The sequence below is a fragment of the Scylla paramamosain genome, chromosome 2, assembly GCF_035594125.1.
Source record: "Scylla paramamosain isolate STU-SP2022 chromosome 2, ASM3559412v1, whole genome shotgun sequence".
Lineage (NCBI taxonomy): Eukaryota > Metazoa > Arthropoda > Malacostraca > Decapoda > Portunidae > Scylla > Scylla paramamosain.
In genome coordinates this window covers 5,272,501-5,296,841 of record NC_087152.1, presented here as the reverse complement: position 1 = coordinate 5,296,841, position 24,341 = coordinate 5,272,501, and the positions used below count along the sequence as shown (strand labels likewise).

General features: G+C 40.0%; 2 protein-coding genes and 1 long non-coding RNA gene across 8 annotated transcripts in view; 2 read left to right on the top strand and 1 right to left on the bottom strand.

The window, feature by feature from the left end:
- The window catches only part of LOC135109000 (rho GTPase-activating protein 7-like), a 107,103-nt gene extending 93,137 nt beyond the window's left edge, over positions 1 to 13,966 (top strand). For 2 of the 3 annotated variants that reach the window (XM_064019970.1, XM_064019980.1), the window contains exons 5-20: positions 1,563 to 1,744; positions 3,772 to 3,987; positions 4,681 to 4,872; positions 5,388 to 5,532; positions 5,976 to 6,116; positions 6,294 to 6,396; positions 7,000 to 7,128; positions 7,733 to 7,946; positions 8,318 to 8,513; positions 9,036 to 9,166; positions 9,559 to 9,783; positions 10,009 to 10,196; positions 10,415 to 10,567; positions 10,697 to 10,822; positions 11,165 to 11,344; positions 12,317 to 13,966. In XM_064019970.1, the coding sequence (XP_063876040.1) occupies positions 1,563 to 1,744; positions 3,772 to 3,987; positions 4,681 to 4,872; positions 5,388 to 5,532; positions 5,976 to 6,116; positions 6,294 to 6,396; positions 7,000 to 7,128; positions 7,733 to 7,946; positions 8,318 to 8,513; positions 9,036 to 9,166; positions 9,559 to 9,783; positions 10,009 to 10,196; positions 10,415 to 10,567; positions 10,697 to 10,822; positions 11,165 to 11,344; positions 12,317 to 12,431 (2,636 nt within the window). In that variant the 3' untranslated portion in view covers positions 12,432 to 13,966. The remainder of the gene's footprint in view (positions 1 to 1,562; positions 1,745 to 3,771; positions 3,988 to 4,680; positions 4,873 to 5,387; positions 5,533 to 5,975; positions 6,117 to 6,293; positions 6,397 to 6,999; positions 7,129 to 7,732; positions 7,947 to 8,317; positions 8,514 to 9,035; positions 9,167 to 9,558; positions 9,784 to 10,008; positions 10,197 to 10,414; positions 10,568 to 10,696; positions 10,823 to 11,164; positions 11,345 to 12,316) is intronic. The other variant, XM_064019988.1, reaches the window with a different exon arrangement.
- On the bottom strand, positions 9,017 to 17,744 carry LOC135109028 (uncharacterized). 4 transcript variants are annotated; one of them, XR_010272551.1, is made up of 8 exons: positions 17,723 to 17,744; positions 12,840 to 12,939; positions 12,438 to 12,633; positions 11,126 to 11,473; positions 10,701 to 10,831; positions 10,066 to 10,253; positions 9,556 to 9,693; positions 9,017 to 9,157 (listed from the first exon to the last, which is right to left on the bottom strand). It is a non-coding gene; the product is annotated as an uncharacterized LOC135109028 (long non-coding RNA). The 4 variants fall into 4 exon arrangements; XR_010272555.1 differs by having other exon boundaries at positions 12,850 to 12,939; positions 17,723 to 17,741; XR_010272553.1 differs by having other exon boundaries at positions 12,827 to 12,939; positions 17,723 to 17,739.
- A 4,143-nt stretch (positions 17,745 to 21,887) lies between these two features.
- The window catches only part of LOC135106388 (hydroxyproline dehydrogenase-like), a 10,514-nt gene continuing 8,060 nt past the window's right edge, over positions 21,888 to 24,341 (top strand). Inside the window, exons 1-2 of the mRNA XM_064015363.1 lie at positions 21,888 to 22,216; positions 23,703 to 23,893. Coding sequence (XP_063871433.1) covers positions 21,956 to 22,216; positions 23,703 to 23,893 — 452 coding nt within the window. The 5' untranslated portion in view covers positions 21,888 to 21,955. The remainder of the gene's footprint in view (positions 22,217 to 23,702; positions 23,894 to 24,341) is intronic.

The window sequence follows — 24,341 nt, the reverse complement described above, 5'->3', positions numbered from 1 at the left end:
AATTCTCGGCAGTAGTGTTTTGCTTATTAGGAGCAGAGTGTAGTATTTGTGACGGTGAAGGATGTTGGGAAGGTCGTTCCAAGGAGTTCTCAGCGTCTTCATTCAGAAATCGTGACTGGCTGGAGAAATGTTTTTTTTTTTTTTTTTTTTTTTTTTGGTATTACTTTTTTTTTCCCTCAATTTACGTAATACCGAGTCTTATTTTAACTTGGTTACCATGTTAAGTGTTGTTATATGGGATTGGCAGGGAATGGCTGTAAACGAATTGAGTGATGGGGGCGCGGGGCCATCACACACACACACACACACACACGCGCACACACACACACAGTCGTTTTTCCACCACCATTTATTTACTCAGTTTTGTTTATTCATTTATTTGTTATTATTTTCATGTATCTTTACTGTTGACTTCCTACTCTCTGCCTTTCCATTAAACCATTTTCAGCTAGTCAGACAAATGCCGAGTTATCTACCACCTGCAAAACCATCCTTTGCTTAGTTAGCGAAATGATGATGATGGTGATAACGATGGTGATGATTATAGTTGAGATAATTGAAGTCATAGGAATTTAAACTCGCATCAAAATCTCACAAGAGGAAAAAAAAAAAAAATCTGGAAAATATCACTGCTTATAGTAAAACGATTCCTCTTATTATTTTCTTTTCTTCTCTTTCTTGCTTCTTGTATCCAATTAAAATCGCAATTGCTGCCTCCCTGCATTACACCTTAACCTATGCACTAATGGAGCTCCGCATAAAGATGATAGCTGAAGTGAGAATCGGTTCACATAATGGTGTTCGATGGGGACTTTGAACCCTTTCTTGCCTCGATAGCATATCTGACTTTAATGGTTCTTTATTATTATTATTATTATTATTATTATTATTATTATTATTATTATTATTATTATTATCATCATTCTCTCTCTCTCTCTCTCTCTCTCTCTCTCTCTCTCTCTCTCTCTCTCTCTCTCTCTCTCTCTCTCTCTCTCTCTCTCTCTCTCTCTCTCTCTACACAAACTTTTATTTGCTCATCGATTACTTATTTTCTTTCTAACAAATTATTGCACTTATTTATTTGCTACGTAAATTTCTACTAGTAATTTTCTATTGATATGTTGATTGTCGTACTCTGAACCGGTCTGAACACACACACACACACACACACGAAGTCATCAGATTTTACTCATTTAATTAAGTGTAATTTAATAATAATAATAATAATAATAATAATAATAATAATAATAGTAATAATAATAATAATAATAATAATAATAATAGTAATAATAATAATAATAATAATAATAATAATAATAATAATAATGAGCACAACGTTGTATTCCTTAAATGGTAATGACACTTGTTTCTTGTCTTGTTTCTGCGCGCGCGCACGTGTGTGTGTGTGTGTGTGTGTGTAAAAGAAACTTTGCGCGCGCCTTGAAGAAGCACACACCACCACCACCACCACCTTTACCCCTCACAACACCCGCTCCCCCTCCTCCTTATCCAACCACCACCACTACCTCCACCTCTAACGCCTTCTGATTTTTACACTTCAGGTGGCGGTGGAGAGTCGCAAGGGCTCGAGGTGCCGGATGAGGCCTTGTTGTCTCAGTTCAAGCGCTCGGGGTCGGAGAGGCTGAAGGACGGAGCCAAGGCGTTCCTCAGAAGGATGGAGTCACTCAAGAACAAGAAAAAGAAAAGACACAGGGATGGCGTAGTAATAATCAGCAGCCCCAAGGTTAGTTGTTGGTTTGGTACAGTTAGTTAGGATTTAACAAGCATGGGAGCAGGAAGAATTGGTTGAGTAAAGTTAATAGAGATGATGAAAACGAGAAAAGTAGTGATTATATACGTTATTTGGTTACATTTATTTATTTATTTATTTACTTATATTTTTTTTCGTTTGTATTATATTTTTTTCGTGTTTGTGGGTGTCAAGTGATGTCAAGTTGTTGGTATTGAATTGAATTTGGAGAAATACGTTTATATTCCAATACTGTGTTTGTTCCACATACGGGGCCTCTGACCTTTTCACTGTGTGTGTGTGTGAGTGTGTGTGTGTGTGTGTGTTGCTGGTTGTCATGATGATGATAGCATTGAAGTTGATGGCTAGTAAAAGTGAAAACGTGGGCAATAGCTAATTGTTAATGATGCTTGTGGTGAAGCTAGCAATGATAACTCGATTCTGAAATTGCTAATAATTGTGATGATATGTGGAGTAGAGATGTATCGGATCTCCGCCTCCACATTCACAGGTTTGATAAATGAAACATTTGCATGTACATCCACACTACTCACAAAGAGGATGATTAATTAATGCATGTTTACTTATTTACTTACTGAAATTGAACTTTATTAATTTCCTTTCAAATTTACATATCCTAATGTGTGAAGAGTCTTGTGGAAAGGCAGGAGAGAGAGAATTTTACATATTAACTATGTATGTATAATGTAAATATAAAAGCATGTATGTATGCCTTGTGTTATAGCACTGTGTGTACTAGCTATATGTAACATTACGTAAGTATGAAGTATGAAGGGAAGCAGCCTGTCTGGCAGAGAGAAAGAGAGAGAGAGGGGGGGGTAACACATGTATGGGTGAAACTCATCGTAAAACTTTAGAATTACTAAATGCAGTATTGTGCCGCAAAAGCAGCAGCCATCTGGCAATAATAGGTGCTATATAGTGATTTTATAGCAAAAATCCTGAACACAACCACATCCGCATCCGTGAATGTCATTATTTGATATCCCATCTGCATCCGCTATTTGGTAGAAACTGATATTCACATCCACTGTCACATTTGCAGATTATGTACATATGACATCACATACACATCCACATCCACGGATCTCTACATCCTTAATATGGATTAAGTTAAAAGGCATTCATTTATACTGAAAAAGCCATATTTCTTCCCTTTTGATAGTGAATGTAGAAAGTCCATATACAGATTATTCTGTTCAGTAAGATATGAAAAGATGGCTTGCTATGAGGTGAATTTATACCAAGTCAAAAGACCAGCTTCTTTTACTATGTATGTGCTGGTGATCAGAAAGCATCATGACACTTCCCTGATCTTGCTGTGAGAGTAGCCTGGTGGCTGCTGTTTTTGGGGAGTCTAGTCATGCTACACACTGAATAATGATTTGTTATACCCAGCTCCCTCAGCAACAGTGGTGAGTTTGAACACCTCTCTCTTTATCTACATCACCTCTGTATCCTTGGTGTTAATCACCAGTGAAGGACAGGAAGTGATTGGTTCAGCTGGATGAAGTTTGATATAGAAACAAGTTCATTCTCAGATATGGTGCTAGGTGATGGGTTGTTAGCATAGGGTCAATGGGGAATGTTAAGACTAGAGTAGACTAATTTATGGACAGAAATGATAGTTAAAAAAGTACAGTATTACACAGGGATTATTATGTGTAGACCTGTTGGTTTCTTTGAGCTTTTTAGATTTTATGTTCTAATGTACTCAAGTGTATTTTTATGTGTACTTGATGCTGGTGAGGGAGTGGGGAAATTGCATAGAATGTTGGAAGAAATTTTCTGGCATGTCTTAAAAAGTCAAACTGGAGGCTTTCAATAAGGGAGTGCTAAGCTAACCTAGGTAGTAGTGCTGTTACCTGGCAGGCTTTCCCACCTTTACTTTTGCACCTGACTTGAAAGGCTAGCAACTAACCTGCATGTCAGGTGGAAAGTATTGCCAATCATAACCACAAATGTCCAAACTAATTCTGACTCACTTTTCCCCCTTCCAGCTTGTGGATGAAGCAGGGATGCGGGAGAGGGTGGGTCACCTAGGTTGTGTTGACCTTCCCACTGAAGCCTCCCCCATGCTGACCTCCCACTCCACCACCACCACCTCCCCCACATCCACCCCTGCCGCTGCTGCCTCCACCACCATCACCACCATCCCAGCCACTGCCACCACTACCATCACCACCACCACTACCACCAGAGAGCTGATGGGAGAGGTAAGACACATTGATAAAGAAATAAACACTAATGCAATTATTAAGAGTTAAGAGGCTTGAATAAATATTAACTTGAGCATTCCTTCACCTTCCCTCATGTTTACACCATTTTAGATTGTTAAAGTTCCTTTACAAAATTTCAGAATTTCAAAGATGTTATATATAACCTAGATAGATGGAATGAATAAATAGTGGTGAAGTAGAATCCCACCCAGAGCAAAATATAAATGTAATACTGACATTACCTATTCTCTGATCAATTTCCAACTTGTGATCCCAGGAACAATGAGTTTTGTTCCATAGACTGACTGTCTTATGCATTTGTAAGTGGGAAAGTGGCATTCATAAAATAATAAGCACAAGTACACATAGCAGAGAATCACCTTGCCACTTTGCCTGCCTGTCTCAGCTTACTTACTCCACTGTAATCCATGATGGAATGAAACAAAGGCATTGGTAGTGAGAATATTACTTCTGTATATTTGCATTACAAACGACCACATCCTCTGTGCTGCAATGGATGTCCTTACTCAGGTGGATCATCAATATAATGAACTTCACATCGTGTTACTTTGTATTTCATAACTCACAAAGTTGTGGTTCATGAGAGATGCCTACCTTTGCCATCAAGGGAAAAGAAGACAACATTTACAGCATTGTTTGTTAACCTTCCCCTCACCCTCCTTCCCACAGGACTCCTCAGACCACTCTCAGGGCTCCACACCTCTGTCCCGCGCTCGCCGCCGCCGCAGGTTGCCACGCCGGGGAGCTGGTGGGACAGAAGCAGGAGGAGGCAGCGGGGCTCACAGTGACTCAGAGTATTCACCACAGACTTGGCGACACCACTACCTCACGGATGCAAACTCTAACACCATGGCTTCCCCGGTGAGTGGTGCTACTTGTCTCACTACAGAACCGTTAGCAAAGCACAGAAAGAAAATGTTATCTTGCCCTATTATCCTTTCACAAATGAGTAAGACACATAAGGAAGAAGCAGTAAAGTATGTTTATGGAATTGAGGTCACAAGTGTAAAGATTCTTCCTGCATGTTTTTTTGCTAGTGTGTGGAACATGAGAAGGCCGTGGGAAAGGGCCTTCCAGTATTCCAAACTTGTCCGTTACGCAGTTTTCTTTACCACACACAAAAAAATATCACAACATGTATTCAGAGGAGAAATGGATATAATAAGCATGTACACTGAAAAATATATGTACAGTACATGAATAATGAACACATATCTCTTTACTTAATCTCTCTTAAAGAAAAAAACTGAAAAAAAAAGAGCTAAATTATGATCTAGAAGAATAGATATAAGTGATATACGTTAAAAAAAAAATTAAATGTTAAAAAATCACAAGGAATCAATCATCCTATCCACATTTTGTGTTCTTTGCCTCAGGCACCAGCGTCGTCATCTCCAAAGCATCAGCGGGGCAGCCGGGGCAGCGGGTCCAGGTCGGGGCAGGTGAGGCACACTGGCTCACTCAACTATGGGAAAGAGTCACAGAGCGCCAGGGAACACTTCTTGGCCAGCATTCGAGGAGGTGAGTGTGTGTGTGTGTGTGTGTGTGTGTGTGTGTGTGTGTGTGTGTGTGTGTGTGTGTGTGTGTGTGTGTGTGTGTGAGAGCGCGAGAGAGAAGGGAGAGAGTATGGGTGAGTGTGTTTACCTAGTTATGTTGTACAGAATCTGAATAAAGCTCATTTTGTCCAGTCTTCATTTCTTTATTTGTCCAGTTTCTCTTTAAATGCATGTGCACAATCTGCCATAACCACATCTCCACTGAAGTCAGATGTCAGATGTCTATAGTTCAATGTGGGAAGCTGTGTTTCTTGCTGTCACCAGAACACATACTCTTCTTGAACTTATTTGTGTCTTCATATGTCTCTTTCCTTTGTGTTTGTGTGTCTGTGTGTGTTTGAGAGAGAGAGAGAGAAAGAAGGATGATAATGAACCAAGTAGATGTACTAGCTTTTCTTTTTTCCCCAGGTGTAGACAAGGCCAGTGGGGAAGATCAGGCATCACCTCCCCCAAGCCCCAGTGAGGACCGGCACTCTGTATATGACAACGTGCCACTCATCATCTGCAACAAGGTGTACCACGACTATCAACCAGAAGGCCTGGACTCTGGTAGGTGGAGGGACATGGGATGGGAAGTGAGGGAAAGAGACAAGTTAGGATAGAGAGGGAAGGTTTGTGAGGGAGAGAAATGAGATATGAATGACAGTCTACTTAAATTGCTATTTATGTACAGGACTTATCATACTTTGCTATTTCCTTTTCTCTACTGGCATATTAATCCTGCAGAGACTAGTGTTCCCGAAGGCTCTGGGAGCAGTGAGAGCAGAGACTCGCCACTGCCTTCCACCCACGATGATGAAGACAATGATGACTCCACCTCTCGTGGCAGGTGAGCTCCTCTTCCACACTCATACTTCAGGTAGTAGTAGTAGAAGTGAGTGACGCCTTGACCCAAAGCACAGCTGAAGCTCACTGCAACAAGAAATTATTTAACATTCCAAGAAATATTATGTCCAAAAAATCAAGCTCACATTCAAATTGTAAACCACTGACCATACCTTACAGGTTTTCTTTGTTTTAATTTATTTTAATTTATTTATTTTTTATTTTTTTATTTATAAATAAAATAAATAAATATTTATTTTATTTATTTATTTTTATTTGTTTATTTTTTTTTTTTTGTAGACTCAAGCCACTAACAGTGCACTCAAGCACTTTAACTGGTATATGGTGACTTTGAACTGAATGTCATGTAGCAGAAAAGACCAGTGATCACTCTGGAGCTTTATTTAACTTTAGTGACTAGTGAAAAAAAAGTGCAATTTATTGTTGTGCCATTTCCTGTAGCTTCTGTATCTTGAGCAGAAAGATTGGTTTGGTTGTGTGTTTTTCCCATACTTTTGTTTGCACTTTAGAGAGGAGTTTCATATTTAACCAGAAGCCCTTCCAGCTAAACCTACTAATAGCAGTGCACCTCTGCCCTTTCTCCCAGAGCCACTGTGGAACGATGGCATAGTTTTAACAGGAGATCCTACCAACCTGTTGCCCGCCAGCTGGGCACTCAGATCAATGGCTTTAGTTCAGGTCAGATGCTTCACCTGCGCAAGAGAGCACTTCTAAGGTGGGTCAGAGTTGAGAGAGCGAGAGCGAGAGAGCGCGCATATATAAGCTGACAAACATTAGTAAACACCAAATTCCTTGAGCATATAAAAACATTACTAGGTTTTTTAAATTTGTACCCAGTTTGAATATATGTAAAGGATAAGAAATTTATTCAATAGTCATATCTTTTAGTGATTGGTATTTTCATTAACAATGCACATGTTAATGTAAAAGCATTTACCTAGATTTTGTCTGTTTTTGTGTCTTCATACTTCATAACTTTTTTCTGCTCTCTTTATTTCATAATTATTAAGGAAAATTAAATTTGTTAAAAGGATGTTAACATTCTTCTACCATTTTGCTTTTCTTTATCTATATTCATGTCTTCGTGTTTTCTTCGGTCATCTCTCATCCCTTCTTTGTCCACTTCATGAAATCCTGTGATAAAATTTCTGCTTTGCTACATTACTTGCTTACACTATTTTATGTGAAGTTTCTCTATGAGGCAGTATTTTTTGCTCAGTCTCACTTATGATATCAGTGTGTGTGTGTGCGTGCGTGCGTGCGTGCGTGTGCACATAATGTTATCATCACCTCACCTTATATTCTTTTGGTGTCTACAGGCTAACAGCATTGATGGAGCGTTACTGCCCCAGCAACCGCAGTGGCTGGAACTGGGAACTGCCCAAGTTTATGCGTAAAACAAAGACACCAGACTACAAGGAGCGGCAGGTATTTGGGGTGCCTCTGCAGGTGGTGGCCCAGCGCACCGGCCAGCCCCTCCCTCCAGGCATCCAGGCAGCACTTCAGTACCTAAGGGCCACCAGCCTTGACCAGGTGAGAAACAGGTCCAGCAAGGTAAAGGGCATCTACCCTCACAACCATTCTCATTGTTTGTTTTATTTTATTTACTGATATATTTTTTTATTTATTAATTTATCTTATTTTATCCAGGTTCTCATCTTTGAATTTTATTCATTCTAGCCTTCTTCATGTTAGTCCACTTTTCAGATGAATATATTAATGATAATTTTGGCAACTATATCTTATAAAGATAGAAAGGCACACATTTCTCTTCTGCCTTTTATTCTTTCTGACATCCCTTTATTTCCATCACTTGTGTAAATAATTTGTTGAACAAAATTTAATACAATACTCTCACCATTTTCCCAGATCACCATGACTAAAAATCATTGCATTCCCTTCAGGTTGGCATTTTCCGCAAGCCTGGCGTTCGCTCTCGCATCCAGAAGCTGCGGGAGCTGCACGAGGAAAGGGAAGATGTGATCTACTCTTCCTTCAGCACGTGTGACATTGCGGACATGGTCAAGACCTACTTCAGGGAGCTGCCTGAGGTCCTCCTCACCAACAAACTCTCAGAAATGTTCATTGCCATCTTCCAGTGTGAGTCTTCTGTATATTTTTCATGTGATTTTGATATAAAAGTTGTTTTTGATACAGAATTTAAACTACATACATAAATGCAAACGTTATTACATACACAACATTTCCTCAACATACACAGAGACATCTACTCAATCATTGTATCAAAAAAAAAATGTGCACAAATTTGAAAGAAATTATTATTATTGTTTAAAAATGAGCTTTAACTAGCTTGTAGAAATACAAACAAGTACACACACATGCAAGCAGTTAACTGCTTATATCTTCTGCCAACACATCCAGTACTTTTAAAGACTAGCTAGCTATACTAATAATAATGTGCTTCCTTTGCTATAGCAAACTTTCATTTATTTCCCCCCAGCTCCCTTTTTCCTCCAACTCCCAAAGGAGCTCCTTTATCTTTCTCAGTTTCTTTCTCACCCCCATTCATTCAATACAAAGATCCTACACATTCTTTTTATCTTCTCCCTTTTCTTGTCTCATTCAGCACCAAAATGCAACCTTATCTGTTTTATTTCTCAGATCTACCTAATGAGCACCGACTAGAGGCCTTGCAATGTGCAGTGCTGATGTTGCCTGACGAGAATAGAGAGGTGCTGATGGCGCTGCTAACCTTCCTTGCTGATGTGGCTGCCAATGCACCCCTAAACCAGGTGAGGAGAGAGAGAGAGAGAGAGAGAGAGAGAGAGAGAGAGAGAGAGAGAGAGAGAGAGAGAGAGAAAATGAGATTCTGAGAAAGGGATCAAAATATGAAGTGGTATGGATCCACTAATATCCCTCAAAAAATATACTAGATGTAGTTTAAAAATTTTAGAGACCCATTTGATGACTTAGAAAACCTGTGGATTTTAAAAAATTATCAATGTACATGAATACTTATTTGCCAGCTCATTCCCCTAGCAATGACTTACTTCCCTTACATACAACTAAATATAAATCATATTTCCCATTCCATCCCCTCCTCATTATCCATGCCTTCCAATCTTAAAACAGCTTTCCTATCCCTTCCCTTTCCATCCTCTCATTCTTTGCCTTTGCTTACCAGTTTGATCTTGACAAAATTGTCATCAACAAACATCACAGTGTGACACTTTGGCAGATGACGGCAAGCAACTTGGCTGTGTGTCTGGCTCCATCACTTTTCCATTTGAATGTTGGCGGATCATCAGGTTCAAGTCCACTGCGGCGGCGGCCAGGCAGCACACCAGAACAGAAGGACCTTCATGAAAATATGGCTGCCCACCAATGCCTCAGCCTTATGATACTACAGGTACAGTACCATCCTTCTCAGTACCTCCTTCCTTATTATCCTCATTTTTTCTTTACCAGCCAGCAGATTATTTCCTTTTCTCAATTTCTAATCTTCACTTTGGACAAACAGGAAAGAACTAAATACATAACCATGTGTGAAGCAGGTATAGATTAAGGATTTTATAAAAGAAAGTGTAAATATTAATTAATGTAGCCAAAAGTTAATTAGGAAATTTTACCACAGGTGAGCCAACTTCAGTGTGTCCCAGTGGAAATGCTGTCCAATTGTCGCTTCACTTACCTGGAGCAGAGTCAGCCAGTCTGCTTAGAGGACCTTGGGATGGGCTCCCCTGGAGGCCCCAGAAATGAAGGCGACTGGAACTCCTACATGAATGCTTGTATCACCTCACTCTTCAAGGAAGCCAGAGACAAGTCAGTAAAGAAGCTGAATCATGATAAGGATTAGAGATGTTTATAGGCTGCCTCAATCTGTAAAACCAAGAGTTTTCAGAATATTTATGAATATGCAGTTTATTTCATTCTAATGGACACTTGAACATTTAATGTTTAATAAGAACTGTACTTATACAGGAAGAAATACTGTAAATATCTTGTGTTGAATCAATCTAAATTTAACCTGTATCTGGCAGATCCCGAGGATGGGTGAGCATGAACTGCAATGACTCAGAAGTGGAGGTGTTGTACCGCAAAGTTGGGGATGGTCACCCTCTCAGGCTGTGGCGTGCTACCACGGAGGTGGAAGCACCACCTGCAGAACTGCTAAATAGGGTTATCAGAGAAAGGTAAGCAGTTGCCACACACCCACCTCGAGATCGTACAAAAGTATTAGATTCAATACTAAACTTCTGTCCTTTTACACTAATACTACTTAAATAAACATGCAATTTTACAGTTATCTGAACCCATTGCAGACACCTGTGGGATGACAGCTTGTTCAAGTGGCGGGTTGTGAGTCGCCTTGACCGCCAGTCTGAGGTGTTCCAGTACATGTGTAACTCAATGCCACCTCGGCCACCAGTCGACTACTGTGTACTCAGGTAAGTGTGCTGCAACAAAAGAACTGGTATTAATTGATAGCTCATTTGCAATTTCTTACACATTTAAGCAGTGAGATGATGGTGGAGGGCTAAATCACATTCTAATGATTGAATAAAAAATTCTGGAGGAATTCATACAAGCAGTGTATTATATAATACTATATAACTTAGCAGTGTGGATAAAATGTTTTATTCTCTGTCTGGCATACTGCATCTGTTTATATTTTCTAATATTTATTTGTATTCTCTCAGCCCGTAACTCTACAGCTTTGAAGTAAAAGATGCTTAAAAAAGTTGACCTACCAAGTGCTTGTCAGGCCTTAAGGTGTTTGCTCCTTCCAGGCACTGGCGCAGTGATCTTGCACGAGGCAGCTGTGTAGTAGTGGAGACCTCCGTGGAGCACGTAGATGCACCAATGCTTGTGGGAGGTGTGCGAGGCATTGTCCTTGCCTCTCGCTACCTCATCCAGCCCTGTGGCTCTGGCAAGTCCAGGATTACCCACATTTCCCGTGTGGACATGAGGTGGGTGCCATGACAACAACAATGTTTTTGTTACAGCAGCGACTCTTGTTTTCTTATCTTAATTTAGTTAGTTCTTCTTTCTTATATAATTGCTGGTTGCTGGAGATGTGTCCCAAGCTTTTTGCCATGCTGTTCAGAAACAAATAATTTCAACAACCAAGGATATTGCAGCTTCAACATTCTTTGTTGAAATGCTGACTGAGCACAGGCTTGGTCACCATATACAAAAACAGTACATCATGAAAACACCCATAAATTAAAAAAAAATACACAATAAAAACCCATTAGAGATTTTCACATTCAGCATATAGGAGTACAGCACCACATCATGTGTCTTTGTTTACTGTGGTGTTCTGAGAGAGAGAGAGAGAGAGAATGCACCTTGTTGAGGTACACTTTGCCCTGACTTTAAAATTGATGTATAGTATGTGTAATTTTTAAGCTAAATCACTTTTGAAAAGCCAAAACATATTGATGGTGAATGCAGCAACACTGCATGTCTGTTCACCTGGTTAACACGTTGTATGTGGGGTAGCTACCATTTCATAGAAAGATAACATTTTCCATACAGTCTAGGTTTTTTCATCATCCAAACATGTCTCATTGCATCTCTACTTCTTCAATGACATGACATAATTTTTCTTAGACACTAACAATCTAGAAATTCTCTGCCCTTCTCTTCCAAACACCATTCTACCATCCTCAGATTAACTCTCTTAATTCCTAGGAATTAAGTACTTTCTAATTCAGTCTGGAGTTGTAACCAAATCTTTTCATTTTTCTCCATATTGCAAATTTCTCTCTCTCTCTCTCTCTCTCTCTCTCTCTCTCTCTCTCTCTCTCTCTCTCTCTCTCTCTCTCTCTCTCTCTCTCTCTCTCTCTCTCTCTCTCTCTCTCTCTCTCTCTCTCTCCTGTTGCATTTACATTTTTTTATATAAGAAGAACTATACAACCCAATCCTTCCTCCCACAGGGGCAGGACCCCTGAATGGTATAACAAGATCTACGGTCATGTGACTGCCACTCACCTGAAGCACATCAGGCAGAGCTTCCAGCACCACGCCAGTGGCCCTGAGAGCAAAGTTTAGACTGACCTGTGGGTGGCATCACGTTGATGTGGGATACCAGTGCTTTCCTTATTAATAGTGAAGTGGACCAAGAACAGTGATACACAAGAGCTTCCATGTGATCGCCTGACTGGCTAACATGCAGATGTTCCAGAGTGCTGAGCGAGTGGGTCTGGCCTGCCTGCCTGACAGCACCCAAACCCTCGTGGACCAGTGTACATTCCTGTGTGATAAGACCATAGATGTATGTTTTTATTTTAAATGTGTGTGTGTGTGTGTGTATATATATATATATATATATATATATATATATATATATATATATATATATATATATATATATATATATATATATATAACCCAAATATATTGTGCATTGTACACCAGGCCGACTCGCTCGTTTACCAGTTTCGTACCAAAGTGCCCCACCTGTCTTCACCTGACAATCACGGCACAAGTCTGATGGTTTTGATTCTCTAGGGCAGTAGTAGAGTTGATCAGGAGCTGTGATACTAAGTAGCCATGCAATCTGTAAAGAACAATGAGCAACATTGGGACATGTATTCATTCAGTATCATCACATATAATAGCACCATAAGTAAACCAGTATTTCTATCAGCACTCAATGAAAATACTTGAAAATGCAAAGATTGTAAGGTAATATGTAGATTTTAAAACTTCCTTTAACTCTACTGCCTTAAGGGCTTCAAGATCTGTTCTGACTGTGTGTGTGTGTGTGTGTGTGTGTGTGTGTGTGTGTGTATGCAAGCCAGCATGAGTGGAGCTGCAATGCCTTGACACAGTGGAGGCCAGCAAGGTAAGGCAGGGCTGCATGGGCCCAGTCAACCCTGTGACCCTGGATCCTTGGCTAGGCCTTCCTATTTTTCTATGTTATCTAGTGAGGAAGACTGAGAGAACAGATATATTTTATTGTAGGTAAGAGTCGATTACTATACTGTTTGGGTGAAAAAGTTATTATTAGTGTTAATGTTACCTCCTGGAGTGCCAACCACTCATGGCACACAGCCTTGCCTGGGAGTGGTGGTGCATCCATCTTTGTTGTCATGAAATGTGTTGAAAGTAAACAGTGTACTACTTAATTATCATCACATCTTGAAAACTACATCTGTGACCACATCTGCATAATGTGGCTCAGGGTTTTTTTCTGCATGTGTGTGTATTATAAACTTGAAAACCTTATTAAATTATCCTCTTAAGCATTGTTGGAGCTCACCATGAACCAAAGTTTTAAGTCATAATATCATCAAAATACAAGTAACCATTATAGTGTGAGACTCAAGGTGCCGAGGAGTTGAAGCTCACATGCCTAGTCTGTACAGAGTTTTGTAATTTCATGTGTAGCACGTCTCCCAAGGGTACGTGTCAAACATTTTCTATTGTATTATTACCTCTTTAACACAATAACCTGCTTACATAAAGTTTTTTGTATATTGTTATTGCCATAGACCACCAGCCACCTACGGGGCCGCCTGACAGGTGACCTCAATGCCTCTCTGTTGTACCTCCTGGTGCTGAAATATATTATCATTAATTTCTTACTTCTATTTGTCTCCTTACATGTGTGTTTGTGTGTATGTGTTCATATTCATTATGCTCCTGCAGGTATAGCCCTCACTACCTAAAAAAAAAAAAAAGTGCAAGCAAGAATAAAAAGCAAATATTTTGACAATTAAGGAAATATTGGACAACTTTTAAAAATCCAGAAGTAGTGTTCACAATTAATATTGAGAACAGAAATGCAGAGGATGTGTGGCAACCTACCAAAAACAGTCTTACAAGCAGCACTATAAAGTATATAGCATTCAGGCAAGAAGGGAAACTTTAAGAAGCCACTAAACATCTCATCAAATAAGTAGAATGAAAATCAAGTAGAAGCTGGTGAGCCATAAAGAGAAAACAAAAACAAAGTAGTATGTACAAAAATACATAAAAATTACTAAACTCAAAATTACAGTAAAGGTATGAAAATAGAGAAAATTTGGTATTAGTATAAGGAAAATGTGTTCTGATAGATGGGTAAGATAAAATTTCAAGTAATAGATGGGTAGTGGAGCAATTCCATAGAATATGCAGTGATACCAATATGCATAATGACCTATTGTAATAAATAATGAACACTGAAGTATCTAAAGTGAACACAAGTGCAGTAAAGGAAAGCAGGGACAAGGTAGGAAATGAACACAGCTTATCCATGAAAAAAGATCAGAAATTTTAGAGAGATCAGAAGTCAGGCATTCTGTGGCTTTCATGTGTGAGCCGTTTAATTCCTGAAGAGCTGGATGTCTATGAGAAGACATGGAAAAGTGCAGGGTGGTATCATCAGCATAGGAGTGAATAGAAGTTTGGTTTTGATCATTATTGAATAATAGGAAGAGAATGGATGACAGGACAGAACCATGAGGAACATCATTGTTAATAGATTTAGGAAGAACAATGACTATCTACCACAGCAGCAACAGAAAAGGCAGAAAGGAAACTTGAGATGAAGTTACAGAGAGAGGGATAGAAGCCGCAGGAGGGTAGTTTGGAAATAAAAGCTTTGTGTCACTCTATCAAAAAACTTTTGATATATCTAAGGCAACAGGTAAAGTTTCACCAAAATCCCTAAAAGAGAATGACCAAGACTTAGTAAGGAAAGCCAGAAGATCGCCAGTAGGGCATACTTGACAGAGCCCATACTGGCTATCAGATAGAAGGTTATGAGATTATAGGTGTTTTAAGAGTCTTCATGTTGAGGATAGATTAAAAAAATTTAGATAGGCAGGAAATTAAAGCAATAAGATGGTAGTTTGAGGGATTAGAACAGTCACACTTTTTTGGGAACAGGCTGAATGTAAGCAAACTTTCAGCAAAAATAAAGGCTGATGTTGACAAACTGAGATGAAAGAGTTTGACTGGGTGAAGTGCAAGCACAGAAGCTCAGTTTTGGAGAACAATAGGAGGGACTCCATCAAGTTCATAAGCCTTCTGAGGGTCAAGGCCAGCGAGGGCATGGAAAACATCACTGCAAAGGATCTTAATTGGTAGCATGAAGTAACTGGAGGGAGAGGGAGGAACAAGCCCTTAATCATCCAAGGTAGTTTTTAGCAAAGGTCTGATTAGAGTTCAGCTTTAGAAATAGATGAGATGGCAATGGTGCCATCAGATTGAAATAGAAGAAGGAAAGATGAGGAAGTAAAGTTATTAAAGATAGTTTTGGCTAGGTGTCATAAGTCACAAGAGGGGTTAGATATAGAAAGATATTAACATTTTCTATTGATGAGGGAGTTCTTGGCTAGTTGGAAAACAGACATGGCATGATTCTAGGCAGAAATATAAAGTGCATAAGATTCATTTTCACACAAACACACCACAGAACCACAGGAAGAGAAGACAGAAGAGCAAATGTGGGAAATTATAGTAATTAAAGAAGAAATTTATAAAATGATGGAGGAACCTGAAAAGAGAAAAGCAACAGGACAAGATGGTGTATCAGGTTTCATTTTAAAAGAGTACAGGAAACAATTAACTGAACCAGTATATGACAAAGTGCTCATTATCAACTGGAAGAGTGACTAAGGGATGGAAAAGAGCAGACATAATGCCAATTTATAAAAGTGGAAAGAAAGGAGAACCACTAAACTACAGACCAGTATCAATGACCTGCATAGTATGTAAGATATGTGAGTAAGTGATAAAAACGCGGTGGAAAGAATTTCTAGAAAAAATATGATATAATAACAAAAAAAAACAGTATTACTTTAAGACAAAAGCAATCATTTGTAACCAATTCGATGAACTTTTATTCAAGAGTGACTGATATAACACAGGAGAGGGATGGATGGGTAGACTGTGTGTATTTAGATCTAAAAAAGGCTTTCGACAAAGTTTCCCACATAGAAGCTAGAAAATATAGGAGGATTAAACAAAAAAAAAAAAATGGATGGAAAGTTACTTAAGGGGAAGACAAATGAGAATGGTGGTAAAAGATGTTAAATCGAAAAGGAGAAATGTAGATAATGGAGTAAATTTACCACAAGGATCAGTGCTGGCACCAGTACTTTTCCTGATCTACATAAATGATATGGCAGCGAGGATGGCAGCGAAGATGGTTCCAGAACTGGAAGAATTAACATATGAAGACAGGTTTATGGAAATTAATCCTCCAACATTGCAACAGAGAAGAGAAAGGGGAAACTTAATACTAATTTACAAACTGTGGAATAGAGTGGAAGAAATGATAATACGAAACTGCTGCTAAGAGAAGTACACACGAGGATGCAGCAAAAAAAAAAAAAAAAAAGAAGAAGAAGAAGAAGAAAAAAGAAGAAAAAAAAAGATGCTTGAGTAACAAAGAAATATAGTTTCCCACAGAAAAAAAATATAGAAATTTGAACAAGCTCAGTGAGGCAACGAGTGTGCACAATTCCAAGGAAAAACTGGACAAGTGTAGATATGGATACGGGACCACACGAGCGTAGCTCAAGCCCTGTAATTTACAAGTAGGTAAATACAATTAAGTAAACACACACACACACACACACACACACACACACACACACACACACACATCCTCAGTTCAATAGTTTTGTACTCTGCATAATCCCAAATTAATAATTATCCCAAATTAATAATTAATCACAAAATAAGACGCTACCACATTGTAAAAATGATCGAGGCACTAATTACTGATCATGATTCACAAGAATAGGCGTCATTGCGCTCATTCTTATTGTATGAAAGGCTTGTCTGTCTTTGCTCGTCCAGGGGTTTTACCAGAGCTACTAATTTTAGAAGTATGACAGTACCTAAATTATGATTTTCAAATGCTGTAAGAAACTAAAGATGTTAAGAAAAAAGAGAAGACTGGCGCACCATTCTTATAATATTAATAATCAGTACAGTTTGATACGTGCGAGACAGATCAGCAGTACCCTAAAAGCCGGCGGTGCACAGATGACTGACTGACAGATTAAGGATAGATAGGGGAAGAATGTATTGTGAAAACATCCCAGCCAACGAGTGGGAGTTCACACGATGATAACACCTCGCGTCACACCACCACCACCACCACCACTGCAACTCGTCAAAACAACTCGGATATCACCACCATTATTTCCACCACTGGGAAGAAGATAAAACTGACTTCACACTTTTATTCTTGCTAAGCAGGCACACACTTTATACTTAGATGTTTAATACGTTATCTCAATTACATAATTATTATACCCTTACTGCTATCACTAATACTAATACCACTTCTATAACCATCATAACGTAAGAAGCTTTAAGACACGAGGAAAGCAACTAACCATTTATATATCACATGAAATTTACACCAGAGTAGGCATTGCTGAGTGAACACATCTATTATTAAGAATTATTAAGGGCACACTTTCCTTCGATGCGATCCAAGATGTGTGGGAGCCGAGGAAAGCCTACCAAGGTGACCGGTGGAGGAGTGAGCGCACCTTACAGATACACAGTGAGTGGTTCTCTCGCTGACTCATCAACAAAACTCGAAGCTCAGAATCTAATTTACTGTTCGCTTGTTATTGTTGTTAGTTGACTGCAGTGATGTTGATAGGTCTGAATTTTGGTTGAAATGTTCACAATTCTTGTGTTCACCCCTCCTTCCACAGTTTAGAATAAATGAATGTGTAAACAAATAAAAGTCTGTATAATACAAAGTCGTATTGTGCAAAACTCAGTGCTCAAACGATCCATAAACAAGTACCCAGTGACATCAAGTTTACTTCGTTTATGTCTTCACTCTTGTGATGAGAGCCTCTATGTGTCATCTTCACAAGTGGTTGTACGTACGTGTGTAAGTTTGGCAGCTTCATGCGAGAACATTTAAAACATTTTCTTCCACTCTGAAATCATTAGTATGGCTGGAGAGAGAGAGAGAGAGAGAGAGAGAGAGAGAGAGAGAGAGAGAGAGAGAGAGAGAGAGAGAGAGAGAGAGAGAGAGAGAGAGAATCAAGTACAAAAAATATATTACTGCTTTACTGACGTGCGTATTATTTTACTTTATTATTTCTACTGGTTGTGACTGTCTGCAACATCATATAATTTATTTTCTAACCGCCCCCCCTCTCGGTCTCCTCAAAAGAATATCTATGAGTACATATCTGTATCTTGTCACTGAAATTAGCCGTGCAGTTTTCACCGTCCTTCAACACTGCTAAGACTACATTTTCTTACAAACACACGCCCTTATAATTATCCCATCTAATCTATATTAATTTTGATTTGCCTTGCGTACCCAGGTTTCTTCCAATCAAAATTTACTCATACTGATTCGAGTCTCAAAAGGCGATACAGAGACATCGCGATAATGTACATCAAGGCCAGGCAACATCATGCAACATTCTCACCTCTTCGTAAATTTCACAGTTCGAGAGGCTCGGACTTTCCCAGACTTGCTTTGCTTCTGCACACGCACACACACACACACACACACACACACACACACACATCATGGCCGTCACAAACTTAACTGATTTACGTCATTTCTGCATCCCTGGTTATTTTTGCTCATCTTATACCCTTAATGCTTCTTCATGCATCAATAAAGACGAAGAAGCATGGAAGGTGGAACTAAACAACTACTTTTCTATACTTCCATTAAACCTCATCCCTCTATTAACACCTATGTTTACCCATGTCACTCAGCGTCTCTTTCCCTGACCTAGCGTGAACAATTTGTCATGTGGGATTTTTTCGGAGTGTGACATGTGTAACAGGAATACGCCTGCTTGTGAAAAGGGGTACATCTGGAATTAGATAGCGAGATGAGTTTGCTCGGCCTTTTACGTCTAGGTGTGTGTGTGTGTACTCAACAGTACACACACACACACACACACACACAGTGTGTGTGTGTACCCAACAGTACCAGTTGCTGTGTGGCAAGTGGGTATTCTCGACTAAAGCCTCTTTTGGCACACTTCCCGCCACCAAGCAACGCCACCACCTCTATTGTGTATAAGTTTTCCCGCCACCAAGCAACGCCATCACCTCTATTGTGTATAAATTTTAACAGCCAAGGAAATAAAATCACTCCACTGCTTGTGCTTTTTTGAAAGGATGAGCAAGATACGACAGCTGGTGTACGTTAACTGTCGGTTGTGTTTCACATGTTTCACATCTGCCTCTCATGCCTCAGGAGCCTTGTTGCCATTTAATAATGTGAATAAGTGCCAGCAGTACTTCACTGATCTCGTGAAGTCCATTGGATCAAAAGATCAGGGACCTCAGCTGTAGGTCAAGGTAAACAAGTTGTACCCTAATTCAACACAATCTAACCTTATTAACTACAAGTGTTGATATCAATCGAGACAAATGCGGCGCAACAAGGTCATTGCCGCATTAAAACAGTAGTAGTTGGAACGAAAGACTTTCATGTGATCCGGTCAGTGTTACAATCAAGAATTTACTCCAAAGGAAAACACGAGTAAAATGCAAGTAATAATTGTGGGAATTCCTCTTGATTGAGAAGTAGTAACAGATGGCATGCCCGTAAGACACGTAATTAAAAACTGTGATGAACTGGCTGAGTCCAGATTGGCATTACCCTCCCCCCATCTCCCCCTTCGTGTGACCAAGGACAGCCTGCTGGGAAAAGGGGGACCTTATGGGGCGTGCAGTGTTATGACTCCCACCACTATCAAGGGAAGTGATTATTCTAGTGTGTGTGTGTGTGTGTGTGTGTGTGTGTGTGTGTGTGTGTTCTCTGCATTATCAAAACAATACGGTACGATTTAAAAAAAAAAAGTACAACTATTACTTGTGTAATAGAAAGGGGGAGTAGGGGGAGCGGTGGGGTGGTGTTTGCGTCTAGTAGCAAGCAGCAAGGCCGTCAGATTTACACAAGATAGCACCCAAATAACTGTACGACTCGTGTCCTTCCATATGCAGATTAGGTTCACTTATTATGTGTTTTAAATTTAGTGCCTGCACGCGCATTTCCTACATTAACAGTTATATAATGTAAGATGAACAGGGCGTGCTGCTTAAGCTGATTTCATATAATTATGTTTAGGAATGGACCAGAGCCTGAGATGTGTATTAGCAGAGTATCATCATCATCATCGTCACCACTATCGTCAGAGTCCACTAAATTGCAAGGGTCTCTTTCAACCTTACCTACTCAACTCTTTCGGCTGTCTATTCCAGGCCATCACAGCGAAATTGCCACACTTATCTTATATCTTCATGTTTTTCATCTACGTGCTATCTTATTTTTATTCGTTACTGTTAATAGAAATCATAATTATCAATGATGTACAAAACTATATATTTCCAACTACGCAAACACATTACTAGTTGTTATTTATGAAATGTGTATGCAGAAAGTGAATTATGATGTACCCTCAGCTCCATAAACAACAAAATACAGTGTTCTGCAGACGTCACATTTTAAAGTTCAAGCATCTCTTTACACAACATGCCAGCAATTTTGTTTTTAACATCGTTAAGTCGTCATCATCTTTTAACTCGCATGCGCAGTGGCTTGATCATGGATATCATCTCAAGGCTCTCCACGTGACATTGTGAAGGATAAACCTCACGTTTGCACACTTCCAAAGACGCCACTGGGGTTTTGTAACAATCCACAAAAGAAAAAAAAAACTATATATACTAGTAGTCTAAGTGAAACAGTAACTGTACGCCACTGATTAATCAATAATAAAAAAAAAAAAAAACGAAAGAAGGCGCCGCAACATCGCGGTCATATGGGGCCGAATGAATAGCACTTGGTCCACGGAGCCAATGAACACAGAACACGGAACCCTTCAGTGAGTGGCAAGCTATCAAAGAAGGTGGCACCGTCGAGCACGCTTCAAGCTCCGCCACTGCGGGGAACTGCACACCAACTGCATCATAGATTTCAGTCATAAATTCTGATACAAGAGCACATATCAAGTAATGAAAAAAACTGCTTATTAATTCATGCAGGAGGCAAGGTGTCATTCAGGTCATATACTACATGTACTTATTCCACTAATGTTGCTTGAGACTGCCGCTGGTCAATCAATGTTAATAGTGTTAAGAAAACATCGACTTACTATTAAGTTTATCGTATACGTATATCCAGTGTCACAAATACAGGTAAATATTTCTATACTGCATGATGGATAAAGAGAATCAGTCTCTTTCTCGTTCAGATGAATAGAAAAGAACATTAAACGAGCCACTTACTAATATTACCTTAGGTAATATTACTAAGTCTGATGGTGCCTAAAGAATAATAAATAAATAAATAAATAAATAATAAAAAGCTACATACGTATACAATAGATAGATTTTTTCAAATAAATTTATGAGAGAGAGAGAGAGAGAGAGAGAGAGAGAGAGAGAGAGAGAGAGAGGGGGGGGGAGCGGGGCTGAAAAATATCAAAAGAAGAAGAGGTGGTCGAGGAGGAGGAGGGGCAAGAATGTGAACAGATAGAGAACACACACACACACACACACACACATATAAACACACACACACACCACCTCTTCCACATACTATTACCCAACATCAGGCAAAACGTACCATGATACAAGCTGCCGTCAGACTCTCCTTGAGCTGCAAGGGCGTGTTGAGGAAGATGCCCCGCGCCTTCGCCTCGCCCCCAGTCCACCACACCCACACCTCCGCCCAGACTCGCAGCCACGTCCACGTCGCGCCACGGACAGAGCTGGATTTCGGGAATGTGAACTGGGTGTTTCGGCACAAGACGACACGCGAGCTGATGCGGGGTCTGCTGGTGCTCCACGCATGCGCCGTGGACCCCCTGGTGACGCACAGCTACAAGGTAATTAAAGTGTGATGATTTGTTTCAGTCTCGTATTTGGTCTGTTCATTTATCACATTTCCGGACAGATTTGTGTAAAAGGAGAAAGGCGGACGCCAAACACACACACGCTGCGTTTTATTCGCCAAAACTCTGTGTAAAACCTTTAAATACATATATTTCTATAGACTTCATCTTTGACATTCACCTAAAAAACATGAAAGTTCACCACAAGTGAGGTGAGAATTGTGTATGCACTTAACATAGACCAGGGGTAAATCATACGTCACGTTCACATGTGTTTTCACTCGTAAATGTCATTGCACTCCAACACTCACTACTAATAAAAATGGCCATTTAAAAAAAAAAATATGATATTGCAAAAAACAAATAATGCACAGTTATTTGAAGTAAAGTATAACTCCAATGAACGAGATAATTAATTATTACTTACCACTGAGTAGTGCGTATTATAGTGGCTGCTGTAGAACCGGTGTAAAGTATCCAGAGACCACATAGTGACGAAACTATTGTACGGTGAAAACAAAGACACTCACACTTCACGGTAAATTGACACTAGTGAATACAGCAGGGATAAAAATACAGGTGTGCTTAATACGTCCCTCCGTCGGAGAGCATGTGTAGCTGACTGGCCACGACACTACGTGATGTGTGTGTGTGTGCGTGTGTGTGCGTGCGCGTGAACTTCCATATTCCTTTCTTCTTCGTCCTCTTATTGTTACTCTTCTCTTCCTCGTCGTCGTCATCGTCGTCGTCGTCGTCGTCGTTGTTGTTGTTGTTGTTGTTGTTGTTGTTGTTGTTGTTGTTGTTGTTGTTGTTGTTGTTGTTGTTGTTGTTGCTGCTGCTGCTGCTGCTGCTGCTGATGATGATGATGATGATGATAGTGTTGTAATTTACTGCTGCTGCTGCTGTTGTTGTTGTTGTTGTTGTTGTTGTTGTGGCTGATGCCGCTGTTGTTGTGTTGTTGTTGTTCTTCTTCTTATTCTTCTACTACCACTACTACTACTACTAATGATAATAATAATAATAATGATAATAATAATAATAATAATAATAATAATAACAACAACAACAGTTCCAACACTATCACCTCCATCACTACTACTACTACAACTAAGACTCTTTGTCCTTGTAGCTGTGTTATCATTCCTGAAGGAGGAGGAGGAGGAGGAGGAGGAGAGAAATCAAACGTGATGCTCTTGTCTCGTTCCTTCCAAAGTTGTTGAGAGAGAGAGAGAGAGAGAGAGAGAGAGAGAGAGAGAGAGAGAGAGAGAGAGAGAGAGAGAGAGAGAGAGAGAGAGCGTCAAGCGCAGAATGTAATACAACAGCAACAACAACAACAACAACAACAACAACAACAACAACAACAACAATCCCAGTACATACTAATACTAATAGCCCTTCTCTCCCCCCCCCTCTCTCTCTCTCTCTCTCTCTCTCTCTCTCTCTCTCTCTCTCTCTCTCTCTCTCTCTCTCTCTCTTTCAGCTGATGAAGTTTGGCCAGCGCCTGATGGGGGAGCGGGTACTGGGCTTGCTGATGGCGCCCTTCTACTACCAGTTCGTGGCTGGGAACACAGAGGCGGAGCTGGGACGAGTGAGTGGCATCCTGGCCGACGTGGGTGTGAGGTTGATGGTGGCGCCTATGCTGGAGACGGACCTTGGCGAGGGAGTGGACGAGTGAGTGAGCGAGTGAGGGACTGCGAGGAAAACAATGATAGAAAGGGAAGGTGGTGAAGGAAGGAAAGAAGGTCTATGGCTCGTATTTAGAAGCACTTTGTTCTCTCTCTCTCTCTCTCTCTCTCTCTCTCTCTCTCTCTCTCTCTCTCTCTCTCTCTCTCTCTCTCTCTCTCTCTCTCTCTCATCACGACTGTTTTCCAAGGCCACAGAGATGATAAGGCGGGTTCTCAAGAGTATTCATCCTGTTAATATCTTGGAAATCTCGATAATCTGTCGTTAGAACCATAAAGGCACCCTTAAGGCCCTGTAACTTCTGCTAGAGACTACTGAATGTAGTGGAGATGCGACGCAGAAGTGTTTCAGAATATGGTCCTATACAATGGGAAAAGAAATATGAGAGGGATGAACGTGAGGAAGGAAGGAAGGAAGGAAGGAAGGAAGGAAGGAA